General features: G+C 42.2%; 2 protein-coding genes across 2 annotated transcripts; both read right to left on the minus strand.

The window, feature by feature from the left end:
* Positions 1-6,862: 6,862 nt before the first annotated feature.
* LOC115673976 (uncharacterized) lies at positions 6,863-8,068 on the minus strand. Its single transcript, XM_030596235.1, has one exon. The coding sequence runs from the start codon at positions 8,066-8,068 to the stop codon at positions 6,863-6,865; it is 1,206 nt and encodes a 401-aa protein (XP_030452095.1).
* Positions 8,069-12,025: 3,957 nt separating this feature from the next.
* Positions 12,026-15,030, minus strand: LOC115673986 (UDP-glucose 6-dehydrogenase 1). Its single transcript, XM_030596257.2, has 2 exons — positions 14,871-15,030; positions 12,026-13,824 (listed from the first exon to the last, which is right to left on the minus strand). Exon 2 carries the CDS (start codon positions 13,801-13,803, stop codon positions 12,361-12,363), a length of 1,443 nt encoding a protein of 480 aa, XP_030452117.1. The 5' UTR covers positions 13,804-13,824; positions 14,871-15,030; the 3' UTR covers positions 12,026-12,360.
* Between the last annotated feature and the right edge of the window lie 2,953 nt (positions 15,031-17,983).

Here is a 17,983-nt window from a genome sequence, read left to right on the forward strand (position 1 = left end):
CACAATGGCATAGTTTGGGATTTTTGGTGGCTTTTTCCCTTATTCAATATGGTCCATGGACTTTTGTACATGTTCAATGTAACTCCTGAACTAAGAGAAAATATTCAATGTAGTTCTTCTATTACTTCAAGTTCATGAACTACATTGAACATTTTTATATAGTTCAGGGACTAAATTAAACATGTACTAAAAATTCATGGATGACATTGAATAAATTAAAAGTTCAGGGACCACATTGCACATTGGATCAAATTTCATGAATTGTTTGTGCCATTTTCCCTTTAACATTTGAAGATTGTAAATTTTACGCGAGTATGTTTCATAGTGAATTTTGTTAAGTTTTTCCAATCATGTTACGATACTTTTGCAATAATGTCAGAAAGGCCCCTTAATGGAATACTAGGTGACAAGTTAAATTCCTAGTTATTATTTAATTTTTCAACAAATGGTTCATAGACTATTGACCCCATAAAATATTTTTTTCATAGTTAAGTGAAATCAAAACTTAAGACCCCTCTCTTGGGGGGCGGATTTTTTGTATTACCTCCTAATTTCTACTCTCGACTTTTCCTTCAAAATTCGAAAAGGTAAAGAAATCATTTTCGATTTCAAAAAAAATATCATACGTCAAAAAACTTTGAAAAGTCTCGAGTACTTCGCGTTGAATAAAAATTAAAGTCCGAGGTCCGTCAAAAGTTATGAAAAATCAAATAATATATAATATGAATCAGCTAGTCGGCCCAAACATGAAAACCTAAATAACCCTAAGAATCAAGGTCGAGTGTGCTGACGAAATTAGATGGAAAGATCAAGAAGAGAACTCTGCTTCCCCGAATCAATCTCATGGTGAAATTGTTAATCAGTCCGGAACTGTCTGCCCTGCATTTGCTGCTGTTCTGTTCATATGCAAGTTCACTGAAGAAGTTTCAGTGCAAACTTAACATAAGAACTGGTATCAGAAGTCGATCCCCTGCTTCCACGAGAGTCATCATCCTGAAAACAGTGTAACCCGACAACAACAGATACGCCAATCACAGAATGCAGGCACAAATCGAAAACAAGGTATAGCTTAATTGTTCTGGAACACCAAGAGAGTTCATAACTCAGAGTTGCTAACCGATCATAAACACATTGGCCCGACAAGAATGTAACTAAAATATACCCGAAAAACAGTATGAGACAGATGGTAATACGTTTGAATGCAATGTAGAATGAAAGAGTAAATCCGCTGACTTCACTCAAAACCATTGGAAGAACGAACATGGACGGCGTCAAACGCCGATATCAGGCGCATCTCCGTTCTCCAATATCGCGCGGCTTATCGAGCATACCTGCCCGTTTGCCTTATCCAAGTCGTCCTCAATGCTCTTGAGTCCGGTGCAGCCACGGCTCCCTTCAATCTTGTGAGAAGCATCGACCGGAGCCTTCTGTTTGTAGATCTCAGCGTCCCTGCTTTTGTACTTGAAAACTTGCGATTCCTCAGCGCAGACCTTGTCTCTGAATGAATTAAGCCCCAGCTCAAGCCATAGTTCTGCCCTTTCTCTGGAATCGGAACCCGCAGTTTCCATCGGGTCAGGATCCATCATTGCCGCCTCACACATCGGCTCTTTGCCCGATCTGGCTTCTTTAGGCTTCTTGTGTATGCGGGCGGGAACCTCCAATTCGACCCCTTTCCGCTCCTTTCTCGTATAGCCTCTTGGATGGATTTCATTGCACTCGGATGCTTCAGTCATCCTTCCTTTCCCCACGTCAATGAAATCCAGGGCCGAGCTGTTCGTGAAAGGTTTGGCGCTTAAACCTGAAGAATTGAAGTCTGTCTCACATCGGGAGATCATTATCGAAGAAGCTGGTGCTACGGTTCCCGGGTCATGCTCAGCCTCGCTACTGGACAAAGAACCACTTTGTGCGGAAAGCCGAACTCCCTCACTTCTTCCATCGACGTCATACGCGATTCGCGGGGTTCTCTTCCTCCTGGTCACGTGCATTGCCTTGTCGTCGGCCAGAACGAGGAGCAAGAGATCACTCTTGGTCTTGCTCGAGCCCGCGAAGCAATCTTCATTCAAGAGACTCTCCCCGTCGCGAATCGGCCTCGTGCGATCCCGGCAAGATTTCATTGACCTGGACCCTTTGCCGCTGTCCTTGCACCGCTCCCCGCTCTCGTCGTGCTTCCTCGAGTGAATCTTCATGTGGCAAAACAGGGCCCTCATCGACCTGAACCGCTTGTCGCAGTCCGGGCACGGATTTTCTGGGGCACTTTCCTCCCGCTTCGACAATTTCCACGATTTTTTGGGGTTTTCTCGGAGACTATACCCAACATGTCGCTCTTCCTTGCAGCTGTTACCGATCACCAATGGCTGCACTCTCTCCGGTACACTGTAGGGCAGGTGACACCTCATGTGACCTCCCAACAGTGGCCCGCTAGAAAAGATCCTTCTGCAGAGCTTGCACTGATATACTCTCCCCAGATTCATCATCAAATCACGAAAACAGCAAAAAAAAACAGAGCGAAATCGAAGAGAGAAAATACAAACAGTTCGTTGAAACTCAGAAAGGCCAAGACTTTCTCTCTCACCAGAGAGCGAGCGCGAGTGCGAGAGAGAGAAGGCTACAGAGGAATCAGAAAGCTCACCAAGAAGAAGCAGGGGTTTTGAAATGTGCAAATACGAGCGAGCGTAAGTGGGTTTTGTACATGATGATTGATTTGTCAGTTGTCATATTCCTCTGTTGTCGCTCGCTCTCTCAAACGGGTAATGCCATGTTTGGTAGCTGGAATAGTCCATGCATGGAACACAGAAGTGAAAAAATAAATAAATAACGCTTCCTAAATCCAACATATCATTTTCTTTTTGTTTTCCCATGTTCTCCCTTATGTTTGGGATTTAGTGAGAGAAGTTCATATAAATAATTTCAGGGTTATTACATGAAAAATCCCAAGCTGGTACATTTGTGACAAATTTACCAAAAATTAATCTTTTTACAACGAAAAATCATAAACTGGTACGCCCGTAACAAATTTATTCTAAACTAATTTTTTAACCACAAAAAACCTGAAACTAGTACACCGGTGACAAATTTACTTTAAACTAATTTTTTGAAAATCAAAAACCCGAAACTAGTACACCTGTGACAAATTCACCCTCCATTAGCTTTTATCAAATTTTACCATTAAAATTGTTAACGTGGATGACATATGGTGATGTGGTATGGTGACATGGCAAGTTTACGTGGAAATTCATAAGGTAAATATCACGAAAAAATCCAAACCCTCCGCTGCGGCCCTCACCAGCCACAGGGGAGGGCGGTTGTTGCCGACTCGGGGGAGGGTGGACCCTTGTGGCTTGGGCAAGGGCCGCCCTCGCCCAGGCCACGGAAGTCTAGCCCTTGCCCTTGCCGGCGAGAACGACCCTCCCCTGTGGCCGGCAAGGGCCACGACACCCTCGCCGGCCCTCGCCACAAGCACATGAGAAGGCAGGACAAAAAGAACAAAGAAAAAAATTATTAAAAAATTCAAAAATTATTAAAAATTGTTCACATTAGCGCTGGCCATGCCACGTCGAACGACCGGCGTTCATGTTAGCCATTTCCAGCATAAATTGGCCGGATGGACTGAATTGATACCAATGTGAAAATGTTTAGGACTGAATTAGTCCAATTGAAAGGTTTATGACTGAATTGGTACCAATACAATAGGTTTAAGACTTTTTTTGTACTAGTCCTGTTTTTCCATGACAAAGAACTCCAGGGCCGAGCTCATCTAGAAAGGTTTGACACAGGGGATTTTGAATTTCTCTCTCTGTGGAGAAAGGGTTCTAGGATTAGTTGGTCGTTGCTCGCTCTCTCAAACGGGTATTGCCATGTTTGGCAGTTGGAATAGTCCTATGCCTGGAACTTGGAAGCCAAGAAAATAAAAATATTAGCTCTTGATATTCCAACATATCATTTTCTTTTTCTTTTTTTATCCCTTTGTTCACCCTAGTATTTGGGATTTTGTGAGAAAAATGTTTGTAAATAATTTGAATAATCACAAAATCTTATTAGGATTTAGCCTTTAAAAAAAAAGAGTACTAACGAATATACTCCCTAATGCCATCAATTAACCAATGAGGAACTTTATGCGATCTCAAAAAGGTGCGTGTCCAAACACATTGTCTCGGACAAGAGAAAACAGACTTTTGAGAAGGTTTTTCTTAATGAGTGCCCTACTTAATAAGGAAATAATTTCATTTTCCACGCGTGGATTGCATCTGGTTTGGGATAGAAAGTGCATGGAAAATAACAAATTTTCTTTATTCAGGTGTTTAACAGGAAATCCTTTTGAGAATACAGTAAGTTATCAGGAGAATTTGCTATTTTGAGAATCCTTTCTCTATCGGGTAATGAGTACGGGTATGTATATAATCACCTAGCCGTAAATGGTGGATTCAAGGTGCTGCATGTAGCGGCAATGTAATAATACGACAAGTCCGGACAAATCTTTCATTCCTATCATGTGTTTGGACACCAAATCTGGCAAATGTTTACCAAGTATGATGGATAAAGCAACTAAGAAGGATAAGGCTAAACAAATTAGACAACTCATTTTTCAAGTACCACAAAATCAACAAACAACAAAATTAGGATGTACTATATACCATTCATGCAATTACGGATTAACTTTCGATTAGGTGCCATGGCATGCACAAAGCACCCTAAGGGCAGGACAATTTGTTGCATGGAATTAAGTCCACATCGATGTGTCTATCTAGTTGTTAAACTTATGGGCCCTATATATGAATTCCAGATGATTAATGGTCGTGATTGTTTTGAGTCCATCGACCTGGGTTCAAATAAGAGCATCTCCAAGGATAAAGAAATCTTAAGAGGTTCGTGGCACTTCATTTGAAAAAGGAGGAAGGAAGGATTTAATCTCCACATGGATTTATACATAGGGGTAATGCACAAACAGCCTTGAACTTTGGCTTAATCTGCAATTTACTCCCTAAACTTTTAATTTGTTCAATGTAGTCATTAAACTTTAGCTTAATGTTCAATATGGTCCTTGAATTTTTATTTTATTCAATGTGGTCCCTGAACTTTTGGTACATATTCAACGCAATCCCTGAACCATGGGAATATGTTCAATGTGGTCTTTCTATTAATTCAAGTTCATGGACTATATTGAATATTTTCATATAGTTCAGGAACTAAATTAAACATGTACCAAAAGTTCAAAAACGAAATTGAATAAATTAAAAGTTCAGAGACCCCAACGCACATTGGGTTAAAGTTTAGGGGTTATATTGAACAAATTAAAAGTTCAGGCACCACATTGACATTAGGTCAAAGTTTAGGGACTGTTTGTGTCATTTTCCTTTTAACATTTGAAGATTGTAAATTTTACGCGTGTAGGTTTTATAGTGAATTGTTAAGTTTTTCCAATCACATTACAATACTTTCGAAATAATGTCAAAAAGGCCCCTTGATGGAGTACTAGGGGCGCAAATGGTAACCATTCTGTTTCCCTATTTTTCTATTTTTTTGTTCCTGGGAATAGGTTTGGAACGGAAATCCATTTAGTAAAATAATTTCATTTTTTTTATTTTTGGGACAAATTTTGGCCCAAAATAGATTTGGAACAGAAATGAGAAGTTAAAATTTTTTACTTTTCTATTTCTTTTCCATAAATAGAAATAACAACTCTCTTTCATTGTTCACCCTTACCGTCCTCCGCCGCTCACTCGCCGCCGGACGCCGGCCATCCGCCGCTGCAGCCGCCCGTCGACCGTTCGCTTTTGCCTACCACCGCTACTCGCTGCCTACCACTGCTACTTCCTGGCCGGCGGGAATAGAAATTTTGAGTTGTTATCAAACGAATTTATATTCCGAAAATAGAAATTTTGTGTCGTTATCAAACACTATTTTTTGCTAAGAAATTCATCCGGGAAAGAGAGATAGATTTTTAATTTCTAGCCAAAAATACGGCTGCGGAAGAGAAATGTTGTCATTCGCGCCCTAAGTAACAAATTAAATTCCTAGTCATTATTTACTTTTTTGACGAATGGTTCATAGATTAGGAACCCACAAAATATTTTTTCTTATCCCAGTGAAATCGAAACTTAAGACCCCTCTTTTGGGGGGCAGATTTTTTGTATTCCTTCTAATTTCTACTCTTGACGTTTCCTTCAAAATTCGAAAAGGTAAAGAAGTTATTTTCAATTTCAAAAAAAAAAATTATATGTCAAAAAACTTTGAAAAGTCTAGACTCCTCTGCGTTAAATAAAAATTATAGGCCAAAGTCCATAAATGTAATGAGAAATCGAATAATATATAATAAGAGTCGCAAGTCATCCCAATCGGGACATCCTAAATAACCCTGGAATCAAGGTCAAGTGTGCTGAAGAGATTAGATGGGAAGATCAAGAAAAGAACTCTGCTTCCCCCCAATCAATCTCATGGTGAGATTGTTAATCAGTCCGGAACTGTCTGCCCTGCATTTGCTGTTGTTCTGTTCATATGCAAGTTCACTGAAGAAGTGTCAGTGCAAACTTAACATACGAACTGGTATCAGAAGTCGATCCCCTGCTTCCACGACAGTCATCATCCTGAACAGAGTTTAACCCGACAACAACAGATCCGCCACTTACAGAATGTAGGCACAAATCGAAAACAAGGTATAGCTTAATTGTTCTGGAACACCAAGAGAGTTCATAAACTCAGAGGAGTTTTAACCAATCATAAAAACATTGACCCGACAATAATGTAACCAAAATATACCCGAAAAACAGTATCAGACAGATGGAAATATTATTGAATGCAATGTAGAATGAAAGAGTGAATCCGCTGACTTCACTTGAAACCATTGAAAGAACGAACATGGATGGCATCAAACGCCGATATCAGGTGCGTCTCCCTTCTCCGATATCGCACGGCTTATTGAGCATACCTGCCTGTTCGCCTTCTCCGAGTCGTCCTCGATGCTCTCAAGTCCGGTGCAGCCACGAATCCCTTCGATTTCATGAGAAGCGTCAACCCGAACCTCCTGTTTGTAGCTCTCAGCATCTTTGCTTTTGTACTCGAAAACTTGGGATTCCTCAGCGCAGACCTTGTCTCTGAATGAATCTAGCCCCTGCTCAAGCCATAGTTCTGCCCTTTCTCTGGAATCAGAACCCGCAGTTCCCATCGCTTCACGATCCATCATTGCCGCCTCATACATCGGCTCTTTGCCCGATCTGGCTGCTTTAGGCTTCTTGTGCATGCGGGCGGCAACCTCCAATTCGACTCCTTTCCGCTCCATTCTCGAATAGCCTCTTGGATGGCTTTCATTGCACTCGGATGCTTCAGTCACCCTCCCTTTCCCCACGTCAAAGAAATCCGGGGCCGAGCTGTTCGTGAAAGGTTGGACGCCCAAACCTGAAGAATTGAAGCCTGTCTCACATCGGGAGATCATTATCAAAGAACCTGCTGCTACGGTTCCCGGGTCTTGCTCGGCCACGCTACTGGACGAAGACCCATCTGGTGCGGAAAGCAGAACTCCCTCGGTTCTCTCATTGACGTCATACGCGATTCGCGGCGTTCTCTTCCTCCTGGTCACGTGCATTGCCTCATCGTCGGCTAAAACGAGGAGCAGGAGATCACTCTTGGTCTTGCTCGAGCCCTCGAAGCGATCTTCCTTTAAGAGACTCTCCCCGTGGTGAATCGGCCTCGTGCGATCCCGGCAAGATTTTGTTGACCTGGACCCTTTGCCGCGGTCCTTGCACCGGTCCCCGCTCTCGTCGTGCTTCCTCCAGTGAATCTTCAAGTGGCAAAACAGCGCCCTCATCGACCTGAACCGCCTGTCGCAGACCGGGCACGGATTTTCCGTGGCACTTTCCTGCAGCTCCGACAATTTCCACGATTTCTTGGGGTTCTCTCTGAGACTATACCCAACACGTCGCTCTTCCTTCGAGCTGTTACCGATCACCAATGGCGGCACTCTCTCCGGTAGACTGTAGGGCAGGTGACACCTCATGTGACCTCCCAACATTGGTCCGCTAGAAAAGATCCTCCTGCAGAGCTTGCACTGATATACTCTCCCCAGATTCATCATCATATCGCGAAAACAGCAAAAGAAAAGAACAGAGCGAAATCGAAGAGAGAGAATACAAACAGTTCGTTGAAACTCAGAAAGGCCGAGACTCTCTCTCGCCGGAGAGCGAGCGAGCGCGAGCGAGAGAGAGAGGAGGCTACAGAGGAATCAGAAAGCTCACCAAGAAGAAGCAGGGGGTTCTGAGATGTGGAGATACGAGCGAGCGTGAGTGGGTTTTGTACACGATGATTGATCTGTTGGTTGCCATTCCTCTTGTTGTCGCTCCCTCTCTCAAACGGGTAATGCCATGTTTGGTAGTTGGAATAGTCCATGCATGGAACATAGAAGCCAAACAAAAATAAATAAGTAAATAAATAAATAACGCTTCTTAAATCCAACATATCATTTTCTTTTTGTTTTCCCGTGTTCTCCCTTATATTTGGGATTTAGTGAGACAATTTCATATGAATAATTTCAAGGACCACACAATTTTATCAGGATTTAGCCTCTTTGAGTGCCGCAAATTAAGTAATGAACGACTTCCGTACGTTCTTGGAAAAGGTACACACGCAAATACATTGGGCAGGCCAGGGAGAAAACGAATTTTGAGAAGGGTTTTGTTAACGAGTGCCTTCAAGAAACTGATTATCCGTGCTTAATAATAAAATGATTTGATTTACAATGCATAAATTATGCTTAATACGAGAGAAATAATGCAATAAAAAATGACAAAAAAGAGAATCTATCCGTGCGTTAAAACGGAAAATCCTTTTGAGAATTTGGTAAGTTATCCAGCGAATTTGCTATTTCGTGAATTTATTCTCTTTTAGGTAATAAGAATGGGTATGCATATAGTCCGTCACGGCAATGTAATAATGCGATGAGTCCAGTCAATATCTAGCGATGAATCACCAAATCAAGCAATTTACCAAGTATGATAGTGTGAAAAGATGAATGATGCAACTAAGCTAGATAAGGCTAGACAAATTATACAACTCATTTTCCAAGTAGGAAAAAATCTACAAACAGCAAAATTCAGATATGTTATACAGCGGTAGCGGTCATTCAATTATGGATTAACTTCCGGTTTGGTCATGGCTGTGGCAAAGCACCCCAAGGACTAGACAAATTGTTACATGGGCTGAAGTCCACATGGTTTGTGTCTATCTTAGCTGTTAATTATATGGCATCACATACGAATTCACATAATAATCAATGGCTATGATTGTCTTTGAACCAGCGATGATAAGTTTCAAATAAGAGTTTCTCCAAAGATCGAGGAAGCTTGGGAAGTTCAAGACACTCATTTGAAAGAGGAGGAAGAAAAGACTTAAATCTCCACATATAGATCTATTGAACATATGAATGCATTTAAATTGATCTGACAATTACGCGAGTATGGCTCCTATGAAATTGTTAATTTTTTCAATCAGGCTGCGATACTTTTGAAATAGTTTCAGAAAGATTGCTTGATAGAGTTTAAGTTGACAAGTTTAATTCCACTTATTCTTTTGATCAATGGTTCATAGACTATGACATCATAGAATTTTTTTTCAGAGTTTAGTGAAACTGAAACTCTTTTTCATCGAATTATAAAATTGAAACTTAAGACCCCCTTTTTTGGGGCAGATTTTTTATTTCCTTCTAATTTATACTCATGACATTCCCTTCAAAATTTGAAAATGTGAAAAGGTTATTTTAAATTTCAAAAAATTATAAAAATTCGGACGTGTTATATGTCAGCTTGTAAATATTACAAAAAGTCTCGAGTAGGGGTGAGCATGGTTTCAGAGTAAAATTTGGAACTTGAGAACCTGACCAGTGGGAATCTGTATGTTCCAGTTTCCAAGAATGCATAGTAGGTTTTAGATTCCAAAAATTGAGGAACCTGTTTCGACGGGTAGGTTTCAGGTTTTAGGTAGGTGTAACCTGGAACAAGTTTTTTGTGTTTTTTCTTTATCTATGTCTTCGCGTGATCCTACGATGTTCCATGGCGTTAAATGATAAGGGTATAATTTGCAACCACTAATCTAAGCTTTCATTTTACGATTTGTTAATGTTTCATATTCTTCGTTTGTTTAAATATAAATTTGATCAGTGAAACATAGCAGCAAGTAGTAATCATTAAAGGTTATGATTCACTGTAATTGTTCAATTAATAATACATGTGAAACCTGGATAGATCCTGAAATTGACCCTAGAACCTAGACCTGTTAAACGGGTGGGTCGGGTCGGGTTTGGGTCGGGTCATAAATGGTCCGACCCAAATTGACCCATTAACCCGTTTATGACCCATTTATTCATAGTGTAAATATCCCGACCCATACCCGACCCATACCCAACCCATACCCGACCCGACCCATATTGCTAAAACACTTTTATATTTAACCTAATCTAGGAATACTTGTTTCTTATGATTTTTTTTAAAAAATTATACTGCTAAATCATTTTATGCAATACAAAGCTAGTGAAAAATTTTTAAAATTTTTTTTTAAATTGAGGTTCTGTTTGTTTTACGAAAAATGCGACATTTCTAGAAAGTATTTTCCATAAACTCATTATCCAAGAAAATAAAAAAAAATTAATATTTTTTTTTATTTTTTAAATCGAATTTTTAATTAATTTTTATTTTTATTTTTTTCCTTTATTTTTGGCTGATCACCGGCCGCCGTGGCCGGCAACCGACCACAGGCGAGGACGAGCTCGCCGGAGGCCGGCGAAGCTCGTTCTCGCAGATCTGGCGAGGCCGAGGCCTCGCCGGCCTCAGGCGAGGCTCTAGCCTCGCCGGCCTCAGGCAAGGCTCCAGCCTCACCGATCTGGCGAGACTCGAGCTTGCCGGCCTTGGGCGAGCTCGAGCTCGCCGGATCTGGCGAGGTGGAGCCTCGCCCCAGGCCGGCGAAGCTCGAGCTCGCCAGCCTCGGGCGAGCTTGACCTCGCCCGAGGCTAGCGAGCTCGAGCTTCGCCGGCCTCGGGCGAGGCTCCACCTCGCCAGATCCGGCGAGCTCGAGTCTCGCCAGATCGGCGAGGCTGGAGCCTCGCCACAGGTCGGCGAGACTGGAGCCTCGTTGGGATCAGGCGAGCCTCGAGGTCGTCGGAATCGGGTGAGCTCGAGCTTCGCCGGCCTCCGGCGAGGTCGTCCCGCCCCGGTGGCCGGTCGCCGTGGCCGACCACCGGCCGAAATAAAAAAAAAAAAGAAAAAGAAAGAAGAGAAAAGAAAAAACAAAAGAAAAAGAGAAAAAAAATTAAATTTCGATTTTTTTTAAACATTTTTGTAAAGAGGGAGAAAGTGTGTGGATAGATCTAGTAGGTGGGTTGGACATGGGTTCCAAACTCAACCCGTTTAGACCCATTTATCTTTAAGCTTTAAAATTTAAAATCCATTTAAGGTTGACTCTTTAAAATTAAAGTGACCCATATATGACCCATTTATTTAAGGTTGACTCTTTAAAATTAAAGTGACCCATATATAACCCATTTATTTTTAAATGGGTCATATATGGGTTTAAGACCCATTTTGACACCTCAACTAGAACCTGAGACAGAGTAAATTCCGGATTCCAATGCATGTAGGGTAGGTTCCACATTCCGAAAAACAAGGAACTTGTTCTCATGAGTAGTTCCAAGTAAAACCTATACGGAAACAGAAACCGCTCACCCCTAGTTTCGAGTGCTCGATGTCAAATAGAAATTGGATCCGCAAAATGTACAATAAATCAAATCAAATGTAAGGATCAAGGAGAGAACTCGCTTCCCCGAATCACTTCTCATGGTGAATTGTTAAATTAGTCCGGAACAGTTTGCACTGCATTGCCGTCGTTCTGTTTCTATGCAGGTTCATTGAAAAATGTCAGTGCAACTTTTAACATAAGTAAATGGGATTAGAAGTCGATTCCCCCGCTTACACAACGCTCACCTCCTGAACAGAGCTTGTCCCAACAGCAGTTTGGCCAGTTACAAGATGCAGACAAATCGAAACCGAGGTAGTTAAGTGTTCTAGGACACCAAGAGAGTTTATTTCTCAAGAGTTGCTAACCAATATTAAACATATTGAACCGACAAAAATGTAATCCAAATATACCCGAAAAGCAGTAACAGACAGATGGGTGTTATAATTTGAATACAATGTAGAATAAAAGAGTGAATCCGCTGACTTCACCAATGTGGACCAATTACCCTGACGACTACTCTGGGGAAGGGGAAGTAGGAGAACACTCAGAAACCATCAAAAGGCGAACATTGGAGGGGATAAAAACGGCTGCTTTAGAAAATATAGGACCCTTGGCCGGCGACAAGCGCCAATATCAGGTGCATCTCCATTATGCCACAGCGGGCAGGTCCTTGAGCCAGGGATCCAGCGGCTTGCCGATGGAGTAGACGATGAATCCAATCTCGCGCAGCTTGTCAACGTTGACGACGTTCCTGCCATCAAAGACGAAAGCCGGCTTCTGCATGTTGTCAAAGATCCTCTGGTAATCGAGGGTCTTGAACTCATCCCACTCAGTGAGCACGCAGAGGCCGTGGGCATCCTTGACAGCATCGTAGGCATCCCAGACTACGGAAACCTGCTTCACGGTGGTGGGACTCATCGGCTGAAGGTGGACTGGGTGGTCCCAATCAAACTTGTTCATGGTAAGGTCCCTCTGGATCTGCTCCTCGGTGACCTGCGGATCATAAATGCTTAGCCTGGCCTTGTCTCCCAAGAGACCCTTGCAGACGTCGATTGCGGGGGTCTCACGCGTGTCCCCAGTATCTTTCTTGAAGGCAAATCCAAGAATGGCAATCTTCTTGTTTGAAACCGTGTTAAACATGGAGGAAACTACACGGTTCACAAAGCGGGCCTTCTGGTAGTCGTTGATCTTAATCACTTGTTTCCAGTACTCAGCCACTTCAGGAAGGCCATTGCACTCGCAGATGTACACCAGGTTGAGAATATCCTTTTGGAAGCAGGATCCACCAAAGCCAACACTAGCATTAAGGAACTTGGGACCAATTCTCGAGTCCTTACCCACAGCATAAGACACTTGAGTAACATCTGCACCAGTGGCCTCGCAAAGTGAGGACATGGCATTCACAGAAGAGATCCTTTGGGCCAAGAAAGCATTGGCAGCCAATTTGGAGAGCTCTGCAGACCAAAGGTTGGTCGTTAAGATGCGGTCTTCGGGAACCCAATGAGCATAGACGTTCTTCAAGGCTTGGATGGCTTTCTGGCCTTCCGGAGTTTCCCTGCCACCGATAAGGACACGATCCGGGGTGAACAGATCTTCAATTGCCGTCCCCTCAGCAAGGAACTCCGGGTTCGACAGTATCTGGAATTTGATTCCCTTGCTGTTATGGGTCAGAATCTTCTCTATCGCCTCGGCTGTCTTAACCGGGACAGTCGATTTCTCCACAACAATTTTATCGGATTTCGAGACATCAGCAATCATACGGGCTGCACTTTCCCAGTAGGTCAGATCTGCAGCTTTGCCAGCACCCAGACCTCGAGTCTTGGTCGGGGTGTTGACAGACACGAAGACAATGTCAGCCTCAGACACATGTTTCTCCACATCGGTGCTGAAGAAGAGATTCTTCCCTCGGCACTGCTTCACCACCGCATCAAGGCCCGGTTCATAGATCGGGAGCTGCTCGCTGTTCCAGGCTTGTATACGAGAGACAGAAATATCAACAACCGCAACTTCTATTGACGGGCACTTGAGAGCAATTACGGCCATAGTAGGCCCACCGACATAGCCAGCACCAATGCAGCAGATCTTCACCATCTCTCCGCACTAATTTAGAACCTGAGAGAGGTAAAACATATTAGGGAATAGCTCCGAAATGACTGTGCTAATTTTGACGCACACTTTCAGATGTCTTTCACACGAGTAAAATCGACGGACCAATCACAAATCACACCCAATATATGTATAATAGCACACATTCCCCCTGGCTTCCTGCGATAATCTAACAACTCATCGTGGCGTATGCATGCAGGCAACGTGCACAAGCAGCGCATTGCGCGCGAATATCACGCTAACTCTGCTTCCATTTACACTCTCATCTTAGATCTAACAATCAGGAGCTCTAATATTGCCTGAACAATTCTTCAGCCACACTCTCTCGCCTCTTTCACTAGCCAGGTAAGCCTCACGAGATCGAATCCAGCATCAAATTAGCGAGCACCCTCGGCAATCCACAGAGGACAAAAACGTAGTCACGAAAATTGAAAGAAAAGCCATCAACAAGAGCAAATTGGCAAATAAAAACCCAGCAACGGACACCCAGTTAACTAGAAAGGTGGACAATCGCCAATAAAAAAAAAAAGGAGGAACATCCTAAATTCATTCATAAAATAGAAGCATGCATGCTTTTATAGCTCAAATAAGCACACGAATTCACATAAAGAACATCCGATTTCGCACAAAATGCCAAAGGCGACGGGTCAAACACATCAGATCCAATAGCCACCCGCCCGATTCGCGACACGAACCAGGATCACCAGACCCCCACAAAGACTTCACCTCGAGCTCGAACAATGCAGCGAGAACAGAAGAAGAGCGCAGATCACAGATCTGAACAAGAGAATGCCTACACAACCCAAACAGCCACCAGATCCGACCGACACACGCGGATCTCAAGAGAGGAGAAGGGGGGGCGAAACGATCCGAGAAGCTTCCGGATCGAACGCCGCGGCGGGCGCGCGATCAGATCCGAACGATCCGAGGACGCGCGGCCCCGATCAGGCGGCGGGAGCGCGGGGGGGATCGAACGGACAATTCAAAGCCGGGGAAAACGAAGACGAGGAAGCATCGTTAACCAAGGGCCGGTGCATTTACAGGATGATTACCTCCGACGAGAAGAGCCGCTCCTCCGGCGTCGTCCGGGAACGGGAAGATCGCTGGATCGATCGACGCGGGGGGGGGAGGGGAGGCAGGGGGAGAGGGAGAAGGGGGGAGAGTTGAAATGGACGGGGAAGAAGGGGAGAGCGGGGAGGGTTTAAATACGCGGACTCAGCTCGTTCTATTTTCAAGATCTACCCACACTCCCTCTCTCTCTCTCTCTCTCTCTCTCTCTCTCTCTCTCTCTCTCTCCTTTTTTTCTTTTCTTTTTTCGTTTCTTTTTTTTTGTTTTTACCGTCCGTGGGGGAGCTTTCCACGCGCAAAGGGCACGCCACGTGGCGTCGCGCGGGCGGTGATGATTTGTTTGTTTTTTTGATTTTTTTTTTCCTTCAATAGACGGTGAGGATTTTTTTTTTAGCCTTCCGCGGAGCCGAGCCCCGGGGGTTTGGAGAAAAAGACGAAATTGCCCCCGCCCCCCCCCCCCCGGCTGTATTACAGTGAAGGTTCACGCGGTTAATGGGAGGATACAATCTGTAAAGGACGAGGAGATCGCACCGGCACCGACGCCCACATGCCTACGCGATGGCTCGTCGTATCGAGAGAGGAAATTCCGAAAATGAAATGACATTTATTTCTCACACTTTTCTCCAAATTTGATTTTATTCTAACATACATTCTCAATTTGATCGATTTGACTCAATACCTTTTGAAGCGACGAATTTTTCTCGAAATTCCTTATAGATTTGGCTTTGTTTCAAAGTACCCTTAAACTTATTGACCCTTTTGACTCAACATCTACTGTGAATTCATTCCCAAACATGTGCACATTTCACTCCTTTTACTGGGGCATTTTTAGTCAGTAAAAAAGACACATTTCTCTCATGGCCACTCACGTGCACATCAAAAACATCAAAAAAGCTCCGTATTTGCCCGACCTTTAGAGATAAAAAAAAAATGGTTAGGGTTTCTTGAGCATAGATCGGAAAATTGGAGATGGATAATCACTGTAATTGCGAGAGAAAAACTGTTTGGAGAATATCGTGGACTACAGGAACCAGCTAGGCACATTATTACTTGCGAGAAGATCATGGGAAAGGTACAAAACATGCACCGTGCTCGTCTGCCAGCCATTATTTTCGACAGCGTCAAGTTCGGGGGTTATTGAGTCAAGACTATCAAATTCAGGTATCTTTGGAACAAAGTCAAGTCCGGGAGAATTTCATAATACAAAGCCTCCCCAAGCGATCAAATTCGGGGACATTTTGGAACAAAATCATATACGAGGGAACTTTAGAAAAGGGATCCTCTGATTCTCCTTACAGGGATGCGTTGGTGAATGATTGGTCCAATGGCGGCATCGACCATAGAGAGAATTTGAGCTGGAAATCATATAAGCATTGATCCGGATTTTCCAAACGGAAATTACAACACAATAATAGGAAAACTCATTTTGCATGAAAAATTCATATGAGAATATTCCAAATAAGAATCTGAAGTGACATTATATTCTTAAATAATGACCTGAAAGGGCCATGACAGTTTCAAAAAAAGGTCTAACCTCGTCGGTTACCAGTTGGCTAAATATTCCGGATAGTCAAGGGTATTTTTGTATAAAGATAATTTAAATTTTAAATTATTTTTTCTTTTCCTTTTTCTCATTTCTTTTTTTTTCTTTCCGGCGAGGGTGGCCACGCCCAGGGCAAGGGTCACATTGCCAGCCGCTGGTGAGGCGTCCCTCGCCCGATCTTGGCGAGGGCTGATCTCGCCCATCCCTCTTTGGGCATCGCTGGTGCCCCGGCCACTAGCGAAGAAGAAAGAAAAAAAAACATAAAAAGGAAAAAAGAAAGAAAAAACAAAAAAAAGGAAAAAAAAAAAGAGAAAAAGGGAAAGTTTGAGAAAAATGTAAAGGACGAAAATGCCCTCGACCGTCCGGAAAGTCATGTCTTTCTTTGAAACTCACGCCCTTCTTTAAAATTAACATAGCCTCTTCAAACTCTTACTTGAAACAAAATCAACTTCAAAATCTTATTTGAGAAAATGATGGTATTTCAGGCTTTTTTTTTAAACAAGGTCTACTTCAGGCCCTCATTTGAAAAAATTAAGGTACTTTAGACTATTAAATAGAATTTTCCCAAAATTTATAAATAATCTATCCAGTCAATAAAAGATAATGCATATAAATCTTGTTACCGTATATGATGAACATTCTCCTAAAACTCCTCAAAATCAAGGATTAAGTCTCTTTCAAGATAGAGATGCTATATTCAAACTTTATGAGTACACGTGGCAACAACCTAGACAGTCTTATGGAGGAGCATGTAATCACGTATCTACTAAATGTTAACCCGCGTGATGTGTGAACCAAGTTAAAATATTCATAAACAAAAGTGAAAGAAAAATGGTTAAATTATTATAATTAAATTCGCTCGTCAAATAAAGAGCTCTTTTTTTCTACCAAAATAAATAAATAAAGAGCTCTTTGCTTAAATCTCATCAATTCATGTGACATTACTTAAATTTAACTAATTTCTCAACCTATCATTTTCCATTATTTTCCAAATCAAATCGCTTAATTTCAAGCATCTAGTCAAAGATCCATCAAATTAATTCTTTGGTGGTCTTTCCCTTTAGCTGTCAATTCCTTAGTGAAAATTACTCGATTCTATACATAATATTTGACATTTTACCTCAAGTCATGCTAAAGCAAAAGGACAAACATCCACCTAGAATAAAAGGATGAGAAGGGAATTGAATCCATATATCCACAATATATCACATAAATTGCACAAGAAGCCCAAAACTTAATACTACTTTGTGAATTGCATCTACATAATAATATTGAATGATATCTTACGCAAAAAAATAAGGCATGATTGCAGAGATATATTTCAGACTTTTTTATAGTGCTTACATGGAGTTTAAATTGGAAATATTGTGAAAATCAGCAAAGTAAAATATTACATTCGTGTTGTGATGGAGGAAGTAGCCTTATTATGAGTTTTTTGCAAGAAAATTTGGGAAAAAAAATACAAAGATTATCTTTCTTCTTAGATTCCGTTTGTTTCGCGAAAAATGAACGATTTGGAAACTATTTTCCTTAAAAATGATCAATTGAAATAAT

The sequence above is a fragment of the Syzygium oleosum genome, unplaced genomic scaffold, assembly GCF_021117445.2.
Source record: "Syzygium oleosum isolate NSW1041296 unplaced genomic scaffold, Sole_v2.1 Sole_v2.19, whole genome shotgun sequence".
Taxonomy (NCBI): Eukaryota; Viridiplantae; Streptophyta; class Magnoliopsida; order Myrtales; family Myrtaceae; genus Syzygium; species Syzygium oleosum.

What these genes read in the sequence shown, in the direction of transcription:
- LOC115673976 (XM_030596235.1), bottom strand. Translation starts at nt 8,068, where the DNA reads ATGATGATGAATCTGGGGAGAGTATATCAGTGCAAGCTCTGCAGGAGG.
- LOC115673986 (XM_030596257.2), bottom strand. Translation starts at nt 13,803, where the DNA reads ATGGTGAAGATCTGCTGCATTGGTGCTGGCTATGTCGGTGGGCCTACT.